At 32.1% G+C, this 14,890-nt stretch overlaps 1 protein-coding gene across 1 annotated transcript; it reads right to left on the bottom strand.

Moving 5' to 3' along the window:
- Positions 1-48: 48 nt before the first annotated feature.
- On the bottom strand, positions 49-4,841 carry LOC110688053 (zinc finger CCCH domain-containing protein 62-like). The gene is made up of 9 exons (XM_021864730.1): positions 3,487-4,841; positions 3,229-3,353; positions 2,887-3,001; positions 2,738-2,799; positions 2,072-2,123; positions 1,839-1,950; positions 1,267-1,365; positions 1,040-1,167; positions 49-936 (listed from the first exon to the last, which is right to left on the bottom strand). Exons 1-9 carry the CDS (start codon positions 3,663-3,665, stop codon positions 249-251), a joined length of 1,560 nt encoding a protein of 519 aa, XP_021720422.1. The 5' UTR covers positions 3,666-4,841; the 3' UTR covers positions 49-248.
- Between the last annotated feature and the right edge of the window lie 10,049 nt (positions 4,842-14,890).

Here is a 14,890-nt window from a genome sequence, read left to right as displayed (position 1 = left end):
CTGGCCTACACTATATAAGTGTGTACCGATGTACGTATATAAATGTGAGTCATTATAAAACAGTAATGTCATGCCCAAAAGAAAGTATAATTCTCAAGCTGAAGATAGTCATGGTTCAAAACTTCAAGAAAAGTTTGGTCTTGCTATACACAATAACTCTCTTCTTTGAAAATTTTATAAATTGAGATAACAAAAGGAAGGGGCACAGTTTCCATCAAAATGTAATTCACACAGAATTTCGGTGTCAACTAAAATTTATCATAGTTCCTATTGGATACATGCAAAAACTTGCAGCGAGTCCCGTAGTAACACTTGCCTCGAGGATAGTGTCGACACAGCTGCTGTGGTTCCTTTTGATGATTTCTACCGTATGAACTGTGCAATGATGTTCTATTTGAAACAAGTAACTGATTCTGTGGGTGCAATAATGAGGAGGCAGAAGTTATGAAGTTACCATTGTCAATGAAGCAAGAGCTCAGCTTCTGATAGAAATGACAGGTTGATGTGCTTGATGTTTTCTGCTGTAATGGCTGAGGTTTTAAAACAGTCTGAACAGAATGATGCAGGTGTTGTGGATGTAGTATTTGCTGAAATTTTGCAGGGGCAATGTGAGACAGAGAAGAATTTAGATCGATGTATCCCAAGCACAGTCTCGAAGTTGGCTTTACATATGTATCAGAAGCTGGTATATTTGGCTTAATCTGTCGGGATGGCTGTGATATAGGTAATCCTACATATGAATTCTCTTTATATTCTACAGGAACCTTAAGATTCTCATCTTTGTTAGTCTGCTGCTGCTGCTGAATCTTCTTTGCCACTGTATGTTGCTTCTGAGCCTTGCTTCCTACATTTTTTGAATCATAGTTGGAGATTTGACCTGTTGCAAGCCTATGGTTCTTCTCTTGACGTAAATGTTGTCTTTCTTTTGGACAAATCCTGCAGTAGAGTAATGCCAACTTTCTAAGTGACATAACAGGCCAACTCTCATCTATCCTTGTATTTCAACATAATTAAGAAACAAGTGATGTTATGACCATACCTGGCTCCTTTGAGCATCTTCTTTGATACCTTTTCCTGAATTCGGGCTTCTCTATTTGATCGGGCGAGGGAGCCCCTACAATGCTTTTCGCTCAAAATTTGCTGTCTTTCTGATTCATCTTCCCATCTCTAATATTGGGGGACAATTGCAACCACTTCTAAGTAATCACAATCTAAATCATAAATGTCAGCATGGAAAGAGCCGAAAAAAGTTTGTTAATTGCTCACCTGCCTCAATGTGTTCAATCTGTAGAGGTTTCTGCCCTTAATTAAGAGGGGATGAAGTGGAGGTAGTGGTTTGTGGCCTTTGCTCCAGAGAACCTCAACCTGGCAATTGAAAGATGGTCAATACCAAATCTTTAAGCATGTTTGCTGCCAAGATAAATGATAATTGAGAAAAAAAAAAAAAAATTGGCATTTAAAGATAATCAGCATAAAGGGTCTAGTATTGTCCTATCATGATAAACTATCATGGAAGAAAGAAAAACACTTAGAAGATAAAATTAAGACGCCATTTGATCAGGAATTCAGCACTAAATAAATGAGTCTGATAACATATTCCTACAGGTACAAGTAATACAAATGCTATATCCCTCCCTCTGCCAGTAATCTCCATGTTAAGGCTACATGATTAGAGGCACAAAATGGAGACAGTAAATTGAGCTGAATATGGGTGTAAAAAATGTAAAATATGATGTAGCAGGGAAATCTACAGTCTGCAGAGTATATTATAGTCCATTTTCTCATCACACACCAAGTATAACACCGTAAAATATACTAAGCACGGATTCAGAACTAACCGTAAATGTATGCTGCTGCTTGGCAGCACCATAACTTTCTTTCACTATGCGACCAGCAACTATTCTTTTACCGCATGGAGGACCAGTAGCACTCCTAGAGACGATACTGTACCTGCAACAAGCAATTGCTTTGAATGAAGCAAGGGCAAGAGAATCTAATAAAATTCAATGGACAAAATGTATGAGGAATTTCAGAAGAAATTGCAACTCTGCAAAGTCAATAGGAAAATTACCCTTCATAAACAGTTTGTTCAAACATCACAATGTCCCCCATACAGGCATCACCTGTAAATTACCCTCTAATGTTAATCAAATTGAAGTATTGCAGAAAATATACAAAAGCGGGAATAATAAAGCAAAACTGAGGTACATTAAAATTTCTACGAAATGATATTGTGCTCATACATTCCAGTATTCCACCCTAGACATCAGAATTATAGGGCACAATAGATTTTCATCTAAATTTCATAGTACTACACTGCATAACAACTTCTTAAAGAACCTTAAGCTTAATCATTTCGATGTTTTACTATACACATCAGTCAATACTCAAGATCATTTGATCTCCCAAACATTTTTATCCTAGCTAGCTACATTTATCATAAATCAAGTATCCAACTCTGCTCAATTAACATCCCATGATATTGTTCTCATACATCCCACCATATGACGTTACAATCATAGGACACAATAGATCTCTGTCTTAATTTCATAGTATCACCTTACATAACATCTTAAAAATGCCTAAACGCGATCATTTAGATGCTTTCCTACACGTTAGACAATGATAAACAATTTTCTAATCTCCTAAACATTTCGACCCTAACTAGCTAATCATTAATACAACTCTGCTCATTTATCCTAATCTTATCAAATGAAATTCAAAAGCATCCACTTACCCTTGCAGTTTAACACAAAGCTTGATGGTGGAAACTTCTTTTCTCCTCCCCCATTCATAATCCTGAATATTAAAGACAACCAAAATTTAATAAAAACACCTCATTAAATTTAAAAATGTTACACAACAGATGAACATATGCAACATTACTCTGAGTGCTCCTTAATTCTTTGGACAAGGGTATCTTTCTTCCCAGTCAATCTCAACCCGTGTTTCCTCAAATACACCTTACATTGCTCAACCTTCAATTTCTCTACCAACCCACCTGCCAATATAACAACATAGTTTAATTCCTACATTATGGGCTTGTTCGTTATCGTTTTTTGTATTCGATTTTCAGTACTTTTAAAATGAGGTTTTCGAAATCATAAGTCTAATTTTAGGTTTGTTATATAACACTACATACATCATACGACTATTAAATCAAAAAACAAAAAGTTGAATGCTACAATGATGACACCAAAAACGCCCTAAAATTTTATAACTACTTACTGTCTATAACTCTCTGAATTTCGTCAAGATCCTTCATATCTTTAATTCCAAGCTTTGGTGCACTTAATTCTTTCGTATCTGAGACCTCCTCATCATCTAATTGTGTTTCTGCATAATCTCTGTCACTAGAATCCCAACATAATTGGAAATTTGGGTTAAAAAAAATCTGAAGTGCCCACTTAAAGATTGATGTAAAAAATTGAATTTTGATTAAAAAAAAACCCATTAAAATTAAAGGAATTTAAGGTGGAATGTTACCTTGAAATTGATTTTGAATTGATTGATAAATTGGATTGAAACTTGTCAAGATCATCAATATAAGATGGGTCTTCTTCAGAATCATCTGAACCAAATTCATTGTAATCGGAATCCTCTAAATCAGTAAAGTCTATGGCGTTTTGAGCCTCATAGAGAGATTTCGCCATTTGTAGAACCATCTAGAAGCTTATTTGAATGATTGGGAGAAGATTTCTGAGTGTATTAGGGTATTAGATGTTAGAAAAGGTAGACGACCGTTGCAAGTTTTGTGTGGAGTGCCATTTAAAGCCCTTTTGAATTGATTTGTCGGATTTGAATATTAGGGACTGGGGAGTGGAACCAGTGGCCTATTGGGGGAACTCTGGAAAACGTACTCTGTTTAACTCCATCGGTTTTGTAATGGTTGTGCGTAGTGTTTCTTTAGTTGGCTAATATATTTATTTTGTTGATTGATATGTATATTTTAATTGTTGGCTGATATGTTTATTTTGTTGACTTACATATTGCTTTTGTTTGCTGATTTCATCCTTTTGTTGGCTGATATGTATCCTCTATTGGCTGATATGCATCCTTTGTTGGCTGATATGCATCCTCTGTTGGCTTATTTGTACATTTTGTTGGCTGATATATTCCTTTTGTTGGCTGATATATTCCTTTTGTTGGCTGATATGTATCTTTTGTTAGCTCATAGTTTTCTTTTGTTGGCTGATACGTTTATTAATGTTTGATACGTCACTAATGTTGACTGATATCAAACATCAATTGGCTTATATATTATTTTTATTGGCTTATATGTGTCATTTATTGGCTAATATGATTAACAACATATTTTTATTTCCTTCTCTCTCCTCTTTCCCCCTATTCCTCTCTTTCTTTCTCTTTCTTTCAAATGTATCAGCCAACAACCTTCTCAAACTACAAACTCAAACTCCAAATTCAACCACCACCACCCGCGCCACCTTCCCGATCCAATTCACCAACACCACGTCACCCCCCAACAACAAACACCACCTAATCAGCCCACATCGCCACCACCTCCACCCAAAACACAGCCGCACCTTTTCACTGCAAATACCCAGCCACAGCCATCAGCACCGAACCACCAATATGCACCAAGTAGCCACCAAATCGCTAGAAAATCACCACCACCAATATGCACCAAGTAGCCACCAAATCGCCAGAAAAATTGCACCCAACTCGCACCCCAATCGCCACCAACAAATCGCGCTACCAAATCGAACCCATATCGCACCACCGAAATACACCACCAAATCGCAGGAGAGAAGGGAAGAGAAGAAGGAGAAAGAAAGAGAAGGGAGGAAATGTAGCACGCACCACCAACGCTGCCGCACAAACCGTTGGGTGCAGGCGGACGCACCCAATAGTTTGTGTTACTTTTTTAGTTTCTCAATGGTGAATTCCAATTTTTAAAATTATCAAAGGTAAATTCTACATTATAACCCTCTAGTTTCGTGTTTAATATGTTGTGCCCCATCTTTTTGAAAGTTACATATTGTAAACTCAGGTATACTTAGTAACCATTCGTTGACCTTATTGTTATTCTGCTGTTAACAAATTCCGTTATGTTGTTTAAATTATCATTAGTGGAGCCCACTCTCCACTAATTAATTTTTTTATCGATTTACGTGATGAAAAATGTTCCGTTAAAGGTTTGTGGCCGTTTTGGCCATTATGGGTCCAAACTAAGCTTAGATTTTGCAAAAAAATAACGTAAATGCCCCGTACGTATTAAGAGATGTTTCGATTTGCGTGTCATATGCAAAACAAGGCATTTAAGTTATTCTTTTTGCAAAATCTAAGCTTAGTTTGGACCCATAATGGCCAAAACGGCCCCAAAACCTTTAACAGAACATTTTTCATCATGTAAATCGATAAAAAAAATATTATTTAGTGGAGAGTGGGCTCCACTAATGGTGATTAAAAAAACATAACGGAATTTGTTAGCAACAAGTTAACGTTAAGGTGACTGTATGGTTACTAATTATACCTAAGGGTTACAATGTGTAACTTTCAAAAAGATGGGCACAACGTAGAAAACGCAAAACTAGAGGGTTATAATGTAGAAATTTTCATTATCAAATATAACCCCTTAACTAATAACTATTAATTAGTCATTAAACTTTATTTCAAAAAAAAAAAAAAAGTCATTAAACTTGACATAATAGGTAAAAAAAAGGGGGGGGGGGTTTCATATGGTATATATCATTGTTGTTTGGGCTTTTTTACTTGGTACCCAATTTTTAGTTTTATTATAAATGGTATCACTATAGTTTCAATTTATTCTCTACTTTAGCATTCCATCAAATATATTATGTATTGTTCAATTTGAGTTTCATTAAAATTGATCAATTAAAATTTTAAGAGGATGTTTTAGCCCTTAGCAGCCTTAAGGTTCAAGTTAGAGGTCGAAATAAGCAAAAAAAAAAAAAAATGCTTAAAAATGTCGCGGTCTATGTGAAGAATAATTTCTCAATTTGTATATTTCAATTTGTTTAAATTTCTCAATTTGTATATTTCAATTTGTTTTCGTGCAAAAAAAAAAATGTTCGGTTAAAGTTTTGGGAGTCATTATAAAGGATCAAAATTTGCAGTCGAAATCGAAGGAAAAAAAAACAAAAACAAAAAAAGGACCACAATCGCCCCAAATTAATGTTACATTTAACGAGATGTTATAGTAAAGAATAGGAAAATGCTATACATAGCTCTTAAAGCTACATATAAGCATTAAATATACACTAGAAAATAGTATAAATTTAAGAAATCATAAAAATATAAACACTAATTACTCTGATTTGCGCGTATTTTTGTCTTGAATTCCTAATTTTATACAATTTTCAAAAGTGTATTTAATGCTTATATATAACCCTTAGGGCTACATATAGCATTACCCTAAAGAATAAGCCAAAATTACAATGGTACTATGTGGAGTAAAACTAAAAATTGGGTACCAAATGGAAAAATCAAAACTATAATGGTACCAAATGAAAAATCCCTTAAAAAAAAAAAAGGGTTAAATGCTATTCAATGAAACTTTTTTCTGTTACTAGCGATTCCAATGCGCGCGGTATGGCTAACACTTTAAGAAGAATTATTACCGATATCCTCTATGCCCTATACTTGATGGCAATATTTTATTAAAACTGTTTCGGGGTTTCCTTATGTGTCCTGCGGGAGAGTTACAACTGCAAGACTGGATTTTCGGGCGCCTGTACATGCATCAAACGGAAGCACCGATTGTTCGAAATTCCGCCTCCGACGATCAAGTTAGTAATTGTCGAAGTTGAGTAAAATGCGGAAATTTTAAATTGCTCTTCTCAAATCCCAAGATCTAGGAGATTTCACTATAGTAAGTGAATAGTGTATTGAACGATTGATGTAATAATTCTCAAGTGCACTTCCCAAGGTAATAAATGTCCCTATTTATAGGGCTTGGGAGAGTGTGCCTTTCCTAATGATGAGTGTGCCACGTGTCTTATCCTAGTTGGCCCATTTTGGGCACCTTCTAGCGTGATACGTGTCACGACCTGATTGGTCCACGTGTCTAGGGTATTTTTATCCTAAACAAAAACTATTTGCATGTAGACGGTAAATGTGTTGGATCGATATAGTGTAGTTGTGCAATGTTCAAAACTTTAATTGTGCTACTTTGATTTAGTGACTCAACGGTAAAAGGATATTGAGTTCAATCTAGAAATATAAATGTCTAATAATTAAATGGAGAGATTAAAAGATATAAACATAACTTTTTAAATCAATTTAGGGGAATTCAAGAGGCAATTTTAATGCTTTTGAAAACAAATGGGGACAAATATATAAAAGAATATTTTTAGGGATATAAATGTCCATGCACTATTCATAAGAGTTTTCTTAAACTTTTTATAAGGTAGGGAAATAGTCCTAACCTTACTTAATTATCATAGTTAGTCTAATTTCCTCCATAACAATTGACTAACTAACAAGAAATTGTCATACGTTAGTTGCTGCTACATGATGATAATTGAACATGCTTTGCCTCTTTGAAAGAAAAAGTGGCTGCTACGACTACTCCTCTTTGAATGATTAATTATATGTATAAGCATTTAGATCTAAGGAATCAATTAACTATAGGACTCTACAAAGCCAATAAAATAGTGGAGTATATTTTAAATTTTAATAAAGTAAAAATAGTCTAGAGCTGTGAGACAGAGGAAGAGTGAAAGATGGTGTAAAAGGAAATTGGTTGGTTCATCATCTAGCTAAGGTGATAACTTTTTGGGTAGAACAAGTATGGATTAATCATTGTCCATCGAAAATTACTCCCTATGTACTCTCGGACGCTTTGTCCCTTGAGTAATATATTTTGCTCGCTGCGTTTCCCTAAAAAAAAAAATTGGTTGACGGAACTCAAGCAGTAAATCAATACAATATATGCTAATGCTTCTACCTAATTTAATTCTCAACCATGGTTAGCAAAAAAACTCATTTATTCACAACTTAACGCAAATTATTGTAATTTAAATTTTTTTACCTATTAATGTCACATCAATAATCAATCAATAACTTAATACTAAACCAGACACTGAAAGTGACATATGTCACATCCTAATGCTCTTTTTTCCCTCCAAAACTCTCCCTTCCTTTTTAGACGATTTTTTTTAGAATTTAATTGTATAATACAAGTAAAAAAAAAATATTTTGTTATATAATATATGTATTTAGTGGATGTCCATCATACCCTTATGATAATTCTAGAATATTCTAGATATACTAGACTTATTATTTTACAAGGAAACCCTAATTGTATCACATGTATATATATACTCCCACATCAATTCATTAATAAGAAGATCAATCTATTCTCTCCCCCACTTTTCCCTCTTACTCTTTAATTTTATAACACGTTATCAGCACCATTGCCATCCGACGAGGAAAAAAAAACCTAAAATCAATCATAATTGATTGAGTAAACGGAGACAAAAAAAAACCTATACTATCCGATTAACTGGACGAAAATATGAGGGAAATCAATCATCATCAAGGTTAGTGTTTTATATTTATTGGATTAGTTAGTATGAAATTTATCATGAACTCATCACCCTTTTTGTGTTACGATTGAACAATATTCCGATTTTATATATGTTGTGTGGAGTTTTACTGATGCTTACTTTTATTAAAATTAATGATTAAATAATTTATCTTTGTATAATCTTCTTATATGCTTGAACAACGCAATTTGATAACCCTGCATTGAAGATGTTGCAAAATGCTAACAGCCCAACACTAAGTATTATTAGTTTATTCCCTATGATTCCATGATTATTATGCTTGATTGTATGCTATTGATTTAGGATTTCATTGTTACCTTATTATAATAAAATATGGAGTATTATATAAGCATTATTAGATGATGGTGGATATATTAGTCAAAGTTTTTGATGTCTCGTATTATTTTTACTCTGATAGACTTTGGTAAACAATAAATAAATTGTGTCATAATCATTGTCAGTCCTTCGTACCACTACTACACAACAAGCAACTCTGGTGAACCTATTAGTAGATAATTACATGAACTCAATTTTAAGGTTATTAAATTATGATGTTAAGTTCTGCTTTTATTCAGTACGTAGTATTGAGACGCGGCTTGAAATATTCATATTAGTCTTATGATGATTGATATTATTATTTGTGTTGTAGTATTTCAACTTGATTTTAATTGTTAGTGGTATAGGTTGCCTTTGAGATTAATGAAAAGTTGAGTATATATAGATCAGACTATTGAAGTAGAGTATCCATCATTATGCCCTTTTATAGGTTCAATGATATTTTAGTAAGGAGCATTAGTTTTAAAGATTTAACATAAGTATAATTTTTGGTTTTCAATCTTACTTTTTTCTTTTTTTTTTTGTTTCAATCTTACTGGTAATGAAGAGTTAAAGTATTATACCAGTACAAACCAAACTATCTATAATAAGAGGAATTGCAAGTCACTAGAAGCATGACGTTAGATTAGGACCAATATATTTTGTTCAATTGTAAATATATGTTTAAAATCTTTTATTTGGATTATTTTTGTTGGATCAATAATTACAAGTCAAACTATATATGGCTAAATAATTTATCGAAGTAAAACAACCGTTAATAATTATCCTCATAATTATTTACATATGATAACTCTTGTACAGTCAACTATAGTTAGCATTCTTATCTCTAAGCATTCTTTAGCTAGCTAGGTTGTTCTCTTTATAAAGTCTATAAAAAGCATATATGCCAGTTTTCTATTTCACTAGAAATAAACATTGTATTTGTCTAGGAGTATGTATATAAATGTGTTAATTACATATTGAACTTTGGATCTATCTTGATTGAATCAAGTGACTACCATGTTAATACCGTTCTTGGTTGAAGATTGAATTTGATTATGTATGTTGCATATGCCTACATGAAGTTGGATTATGAGAATGATGAGTAAATTGAACATGAAATACTCATACATGTGGACCTAAAGTTCGTTACTTAAATTTATGAAGGGTCCAAATCCCTCATAGAAAAAGATAATAATATGAATATAAGTATGACTCAAAATTTTTACTAGTATATGAAGTATGTTGCTTAAATAATCTACCATTACTAAAGTGATTCTATAAACTACACAATGTCATGAGAAAGAACATACAAATGATTTGTTTTCCGACATTGAACCCTGGGTGAGAATTGATGATTCATAAATTACTAGATTTACTCACTCCATAAGTGAATGAGAGTTCATGTGATTGAAAGAAAGCATGTTTGCATGATGTTTTCGTGATTACAATTCATAGAAAAGCTCAATTAGAATTGCAAACATGATTACATATCAAGTATTGGACCAAGAAATAATGTTTATGAGTTTATAAAATGCAACATAACATTGAGAGAAACTTTACATGATCAACGTTTTATTATGCCCATAAATATAAGAGGTTTTTTTAAGATGGGTGTAATTGGGCAAGAGGAACATGATTAAGTGTTCTATAAGTGTAATTTTATCTAAGCATGTTTTTGCTAAAAGGAACACGTTACTTGATACATGACATTGCCAATAAAACTTATGGCTTAAAAGGTGTAGGGATTTTAAAGGTTGTTGGATTGATTCCATACCCCCATATGCAGGGATTAGGGGGAGATTGTAAGTAATCCTTGCACATAAAAAATAAAATATATTGATGGTCAATTTGATACATACATTAACTTAAATATCAACGATTTATCAAATAAAAGTGGCCACATGTTAATTATTTATTTTGAAATGGTACCATCTTGAAGATGGATATAAATAAATGTCATTGATCATATACTAGTTGTAAATGCTCCAATTAAAATTGATGTCCAGAAGGACAACATCAATTGTTGATGGGCCTATAGCATGCCTAAAGCGTGATAGATCAATATGTTCCGAAGATAATTAAGTATCTTCGAAAAGGAAAGGAGTCATTATTGACAATGACAAATTTGAGGAAGTGATAAATTCCATTACATTTCTTGAAGAAATCACAATTTTAGTAAAATTCATATGTTCCATGATTATATAAAAGACTTCAGAAGAGTATGAAATGTCCAATAAGATTAACATGTATCAAGATTATAGTCAAAACTCTAGCAGAGTATGGGTAATTATTGGATAAAATATTAGTTGATTGTCTTGCCAATTGTGTGAAGAAACACATGTTGGTGTTCTAATATCACATCATATTCATGGCCATGCATAAAGTAAGTTTAGTAAAGTAAATTTAAGTGGTCACTAGTGTTGGAAAAATGACCAGAATTTAAATTTAATAACGATTGGATGTGATAATTAAATTAGGCCATCCGGGTTCAATAAATACTCGTTATGAAAACCTGAAGTTCATTTGATAATGTGCTGATACTCTCTCAATGTTAGATATATCAAATGAATTAAATGGCAAGACATAACATTGAGATTGAGTTATAATAATTTTTTGTTGATGACAATTTCAAGAGTTAATAGGTTTTAATTTTTATATATACGAAAGAGTAATAGGTGACCAGGAGTTCACCAAAATAACTTATATATTATTGTCAAGTATTATGTGACCACAAGCTCACCAAATACACTATTTAAGTCTTTAAAGATCCAGAAGATCACCACCTAGTAGAATTACAAGCAAGTGATTTACGCTTGTATACCAATTCTTTTGATTGGGGCTATTATATGTCAGCACATCAGAACGAGGAGAAGGAGGAAAAACGTACAACTGCACAGCACATGTCTCCCCATTGACATTGATCTCCTGAAGAAAACATATTATGGAAATTGTAATAATAAATACACATGCAATGTAAAGTTATTGAAGAAATGATTCTTCATTGAAATTCTTCTCTAGAAGAGATAAATGTGGTTTAATACAAATCTTCTGAGAGATAAATTTTGATTGTGATCCTCGCATGAAATGAATTTTAATGCAAATTTATATACTACGTTGGTATAGAATTAGACGCTCCTATAAATGAGATATTTTACCAACTTAGGGGGGGAAGAATCAGCAAAAGTTGGAAAATCGAAAAGAATTTGATGATCCCTATAATAGTAGTTTGAAAAGTTATATGCCAACTTTTGTCTATATATTATCAAGATATGTTTCACATTTATGATTTGACTTGTATTCAATATGAATCATGTTGCATAGCATTGAAGATACTTTTTGGTCATATTATGTGTATACATTGAGATAAAATCTTGTCAATTATAGTTGAATCACTACACCTGAAGTGTGGGTTGTATGATCGGTTCCAAAATAAAGATATGATATGTGGCAATATAGTGCAGTTAACACTTCTAATATTGTCATAGTAAATAAATACCATAGTGTATGAAATACCCCAAAAGTAGTATAGATATCTGAATTATTACAATAGATGACCTATGATGTAAGAAAAGTTATGATGGTACCAATGAAAAATGTATTCAGATATCATTGTCAAAATAGCATGCAAATTAAAATTGTACCTTGAGGAATTATATGATGATACCGGTATATGATGGAACTGATATATTATATGCATATGCAGAAGGAATGGACTTGTGCATAAGGGGTCAGAAAATATGTCCATTTTTTATGTCGACATAAAACTAAGATAATAAATCAAAAGCTTATCATGGAGAAGAAGTCCAATGAAATATGAATGATAATGATCAAAAATTTATCATGGACTAGTAGTCCAATTAGAAAATGGATTTCTGAAATCCACACTTTACAGTGTTTGCATTTTTAAGTCTTTTATTTATGTGCATGTTTGAGTTTTAAATTTATGAATTACTCGTTGTATGTATAGGATGTAGTTTGATGCATTACTCATTACATATATATTTTGTTTAATGTTTTATCATGAATTCTACATCTTATATTGCATGCATTAGTTCTATACAACAATTGTGTTATATGTGAATGTTTATGGTATGACGAGTTTATAATTATGATAAAGGCTTACAAGAAGAAATTTATACTCCGATGGGCTTATAATTGTGATGAAAGTTTATATGATGACGATCCTATAGCATGCTATGAATCATGCATGAAAAGTTCCCGCAGAACTTATATACAATGTATTCAAATATCTAGCCCTTCAAATTCTATATTCTGAAAAATAACAATGTTGATATTGTTATCAAACTCATGGAGAGTATTGGTGACTAAGTTATTGAGATATCAACCTGAAGTTTAACCAAGTGAGAGTTAATTAATTTTGTACACATTGGAGAACTCTCGTATAAAATGCAAAATGTCTAAAGAAGAATAGTAATGAGATATATTATAGTAAGAATCATCTTCTTATGGTCCAGAAGAACCATGAGTAAAGTATATAATAATACTTATGTTATATTATTACTAATTCATATAAGCTTAGATAATGATATCAAGGTATCACGGGTTGCCATAAATTATTATCAATATTTGATTATCAATAGCTACTTTTACGACCTCCAGAAGTAGGCATAATTTTGATGGTAAGGCAACTTGAAACAAACATGTCATATAAGATAGTGGTAAACGCAACATAAGTATTGTTCTCACAAGTATGGATAAATGAAGATGCTTTACAATGAAGATTCAAGTTTGATCAGGGAGGATCAACTATCAAGGAATGTTATTCAGCTACAAGTGTGAAGTTACTAAGGCATTGGATTCATTACATTGGAAGATCTCAAGTTATGCATTCATCAAGGGGAGAAAATACGCACTGCACTCTTTTTACCTTAACCATGGTTTTGTCCCACATTGGGTTTTCCTGGTAAAGTTTTTAACGAGGCAGCATGCAAGGCGTATTATGAAAGTGTTGTACTCTTTTTCCTTCACTAGGCTTTTATCCCATCGGGTTTTTTCTAGTAAGGTTTTAACGAGGCACACTATTCGATAATGGTCATCCAAGGGGAGTGTTATATAATATATGTATTTAGTGGATGTCCATCATACCCTTATGATAATTCTAGGATATTCTAGATATACTAGACTTATTATTTTACAAGGAAACCCTAATTGTATCACATGTATATATATATATATATATATATATATATATATATATATATATATATATATATATATATATATATATATATACTCCCACATCATTCATTAATAAGAATATCAATCTATTCTCTCCCCCACTTTTCCCTCTTTCTCTTTAATTTTATAACATATTCCAAATCTTTTATATTTTCATAATAAATATATTCCTATTTATATGGTGTTCTTAATTCTCTTCCTTACACATTTACCTAAAATATTATTCCAACTCTTATTTAATTATCTTTTAAACGGATTATTATTAGATTTTGCTACAAAAATAATAATAAAATTGATTCATATATGAAATTACTTTAAAACGACCTTTTAATATAGATTATGAGTTTATGACAATATAATTTCTATATACCTAATAGGTATGTTTTATCAAATTTAATTTGTTAGTTATAATTAATTTTTTACAAAAATTAGACTTACCGTGCATGGCACGGGATCTAAGCTAGTTTAATGACAAATTAGCAGTTAGGGGTTATATTTGATAATTTTGAAAATTGGACGTAACCATTGAGAAATTAAAAAAGTAAGGGTTACCGTTGGGAATTTCCCTATATTTAAAAATTGTTAGTAGGAAATTAAAAAAGTAAGGGTTACCGTTGGGAATTTTCCTATATTTAAAAATTGTTAGTAGGAAAAAGAAATAATAAAAAATAGTGTAAGTGGGGTTGGTAGGTAAGTGAAATAATAAAATAGTTGTGGTTCCTTTCCTAATAAAGAAGTGTTACAATTACTATAAAACGGATAAAAAAAGGAAAGTATTGCGATTATTATGAAATAGAGAGAGTACTTGAACTCGGCTCGGTCTATATCTGACATGAGTACAA

The sequence above is a fragment of the Chenopodium quinoa genome, unplaced genomic scaffold (genome assembly GCF_001683475.1).
Source record: "Chenopodium quinoa cultivar QQ74 unplaced genomic scaffold, ASM168347v1, whole genome shotgun sequence".
Classification (NCBI taxonomy): domain Eukaryota; kingdom Viridiplantae; phylum Streptophyta; class Magnoliopsida; order Caryophyllales; family Amaranthaceae; genus Chenopodium; species Chenopodium quinoa.
Note: the sequence above shows the minus strand (reverse complement) of the source record. Positions and strands in the feature narration are given on the sequence as shown.

Coding starts and splice junctions, on each gene's coding strand:
- LOC110688053 (XM_021864730.1), bottom strand. CDS start 3,665: ATGGTTCTACAAATGGCGAAATCTCTCTATGAGGCTCAAAACGCCATA. Junction 3,354..3,486: donor AATTCAAAATCAATTTCAAG/GTAACATTCCAC, acceptor TTGGGATTCTAG/TGACAGAGATTATGCAGAAA. Junction 2,800..2,886: donor AGAATTAAGGAGCACTCAGA/GTAATGTTGCAT, acceptor TTTAATATTCAG/GATTATGAATGGGGGAGGAG.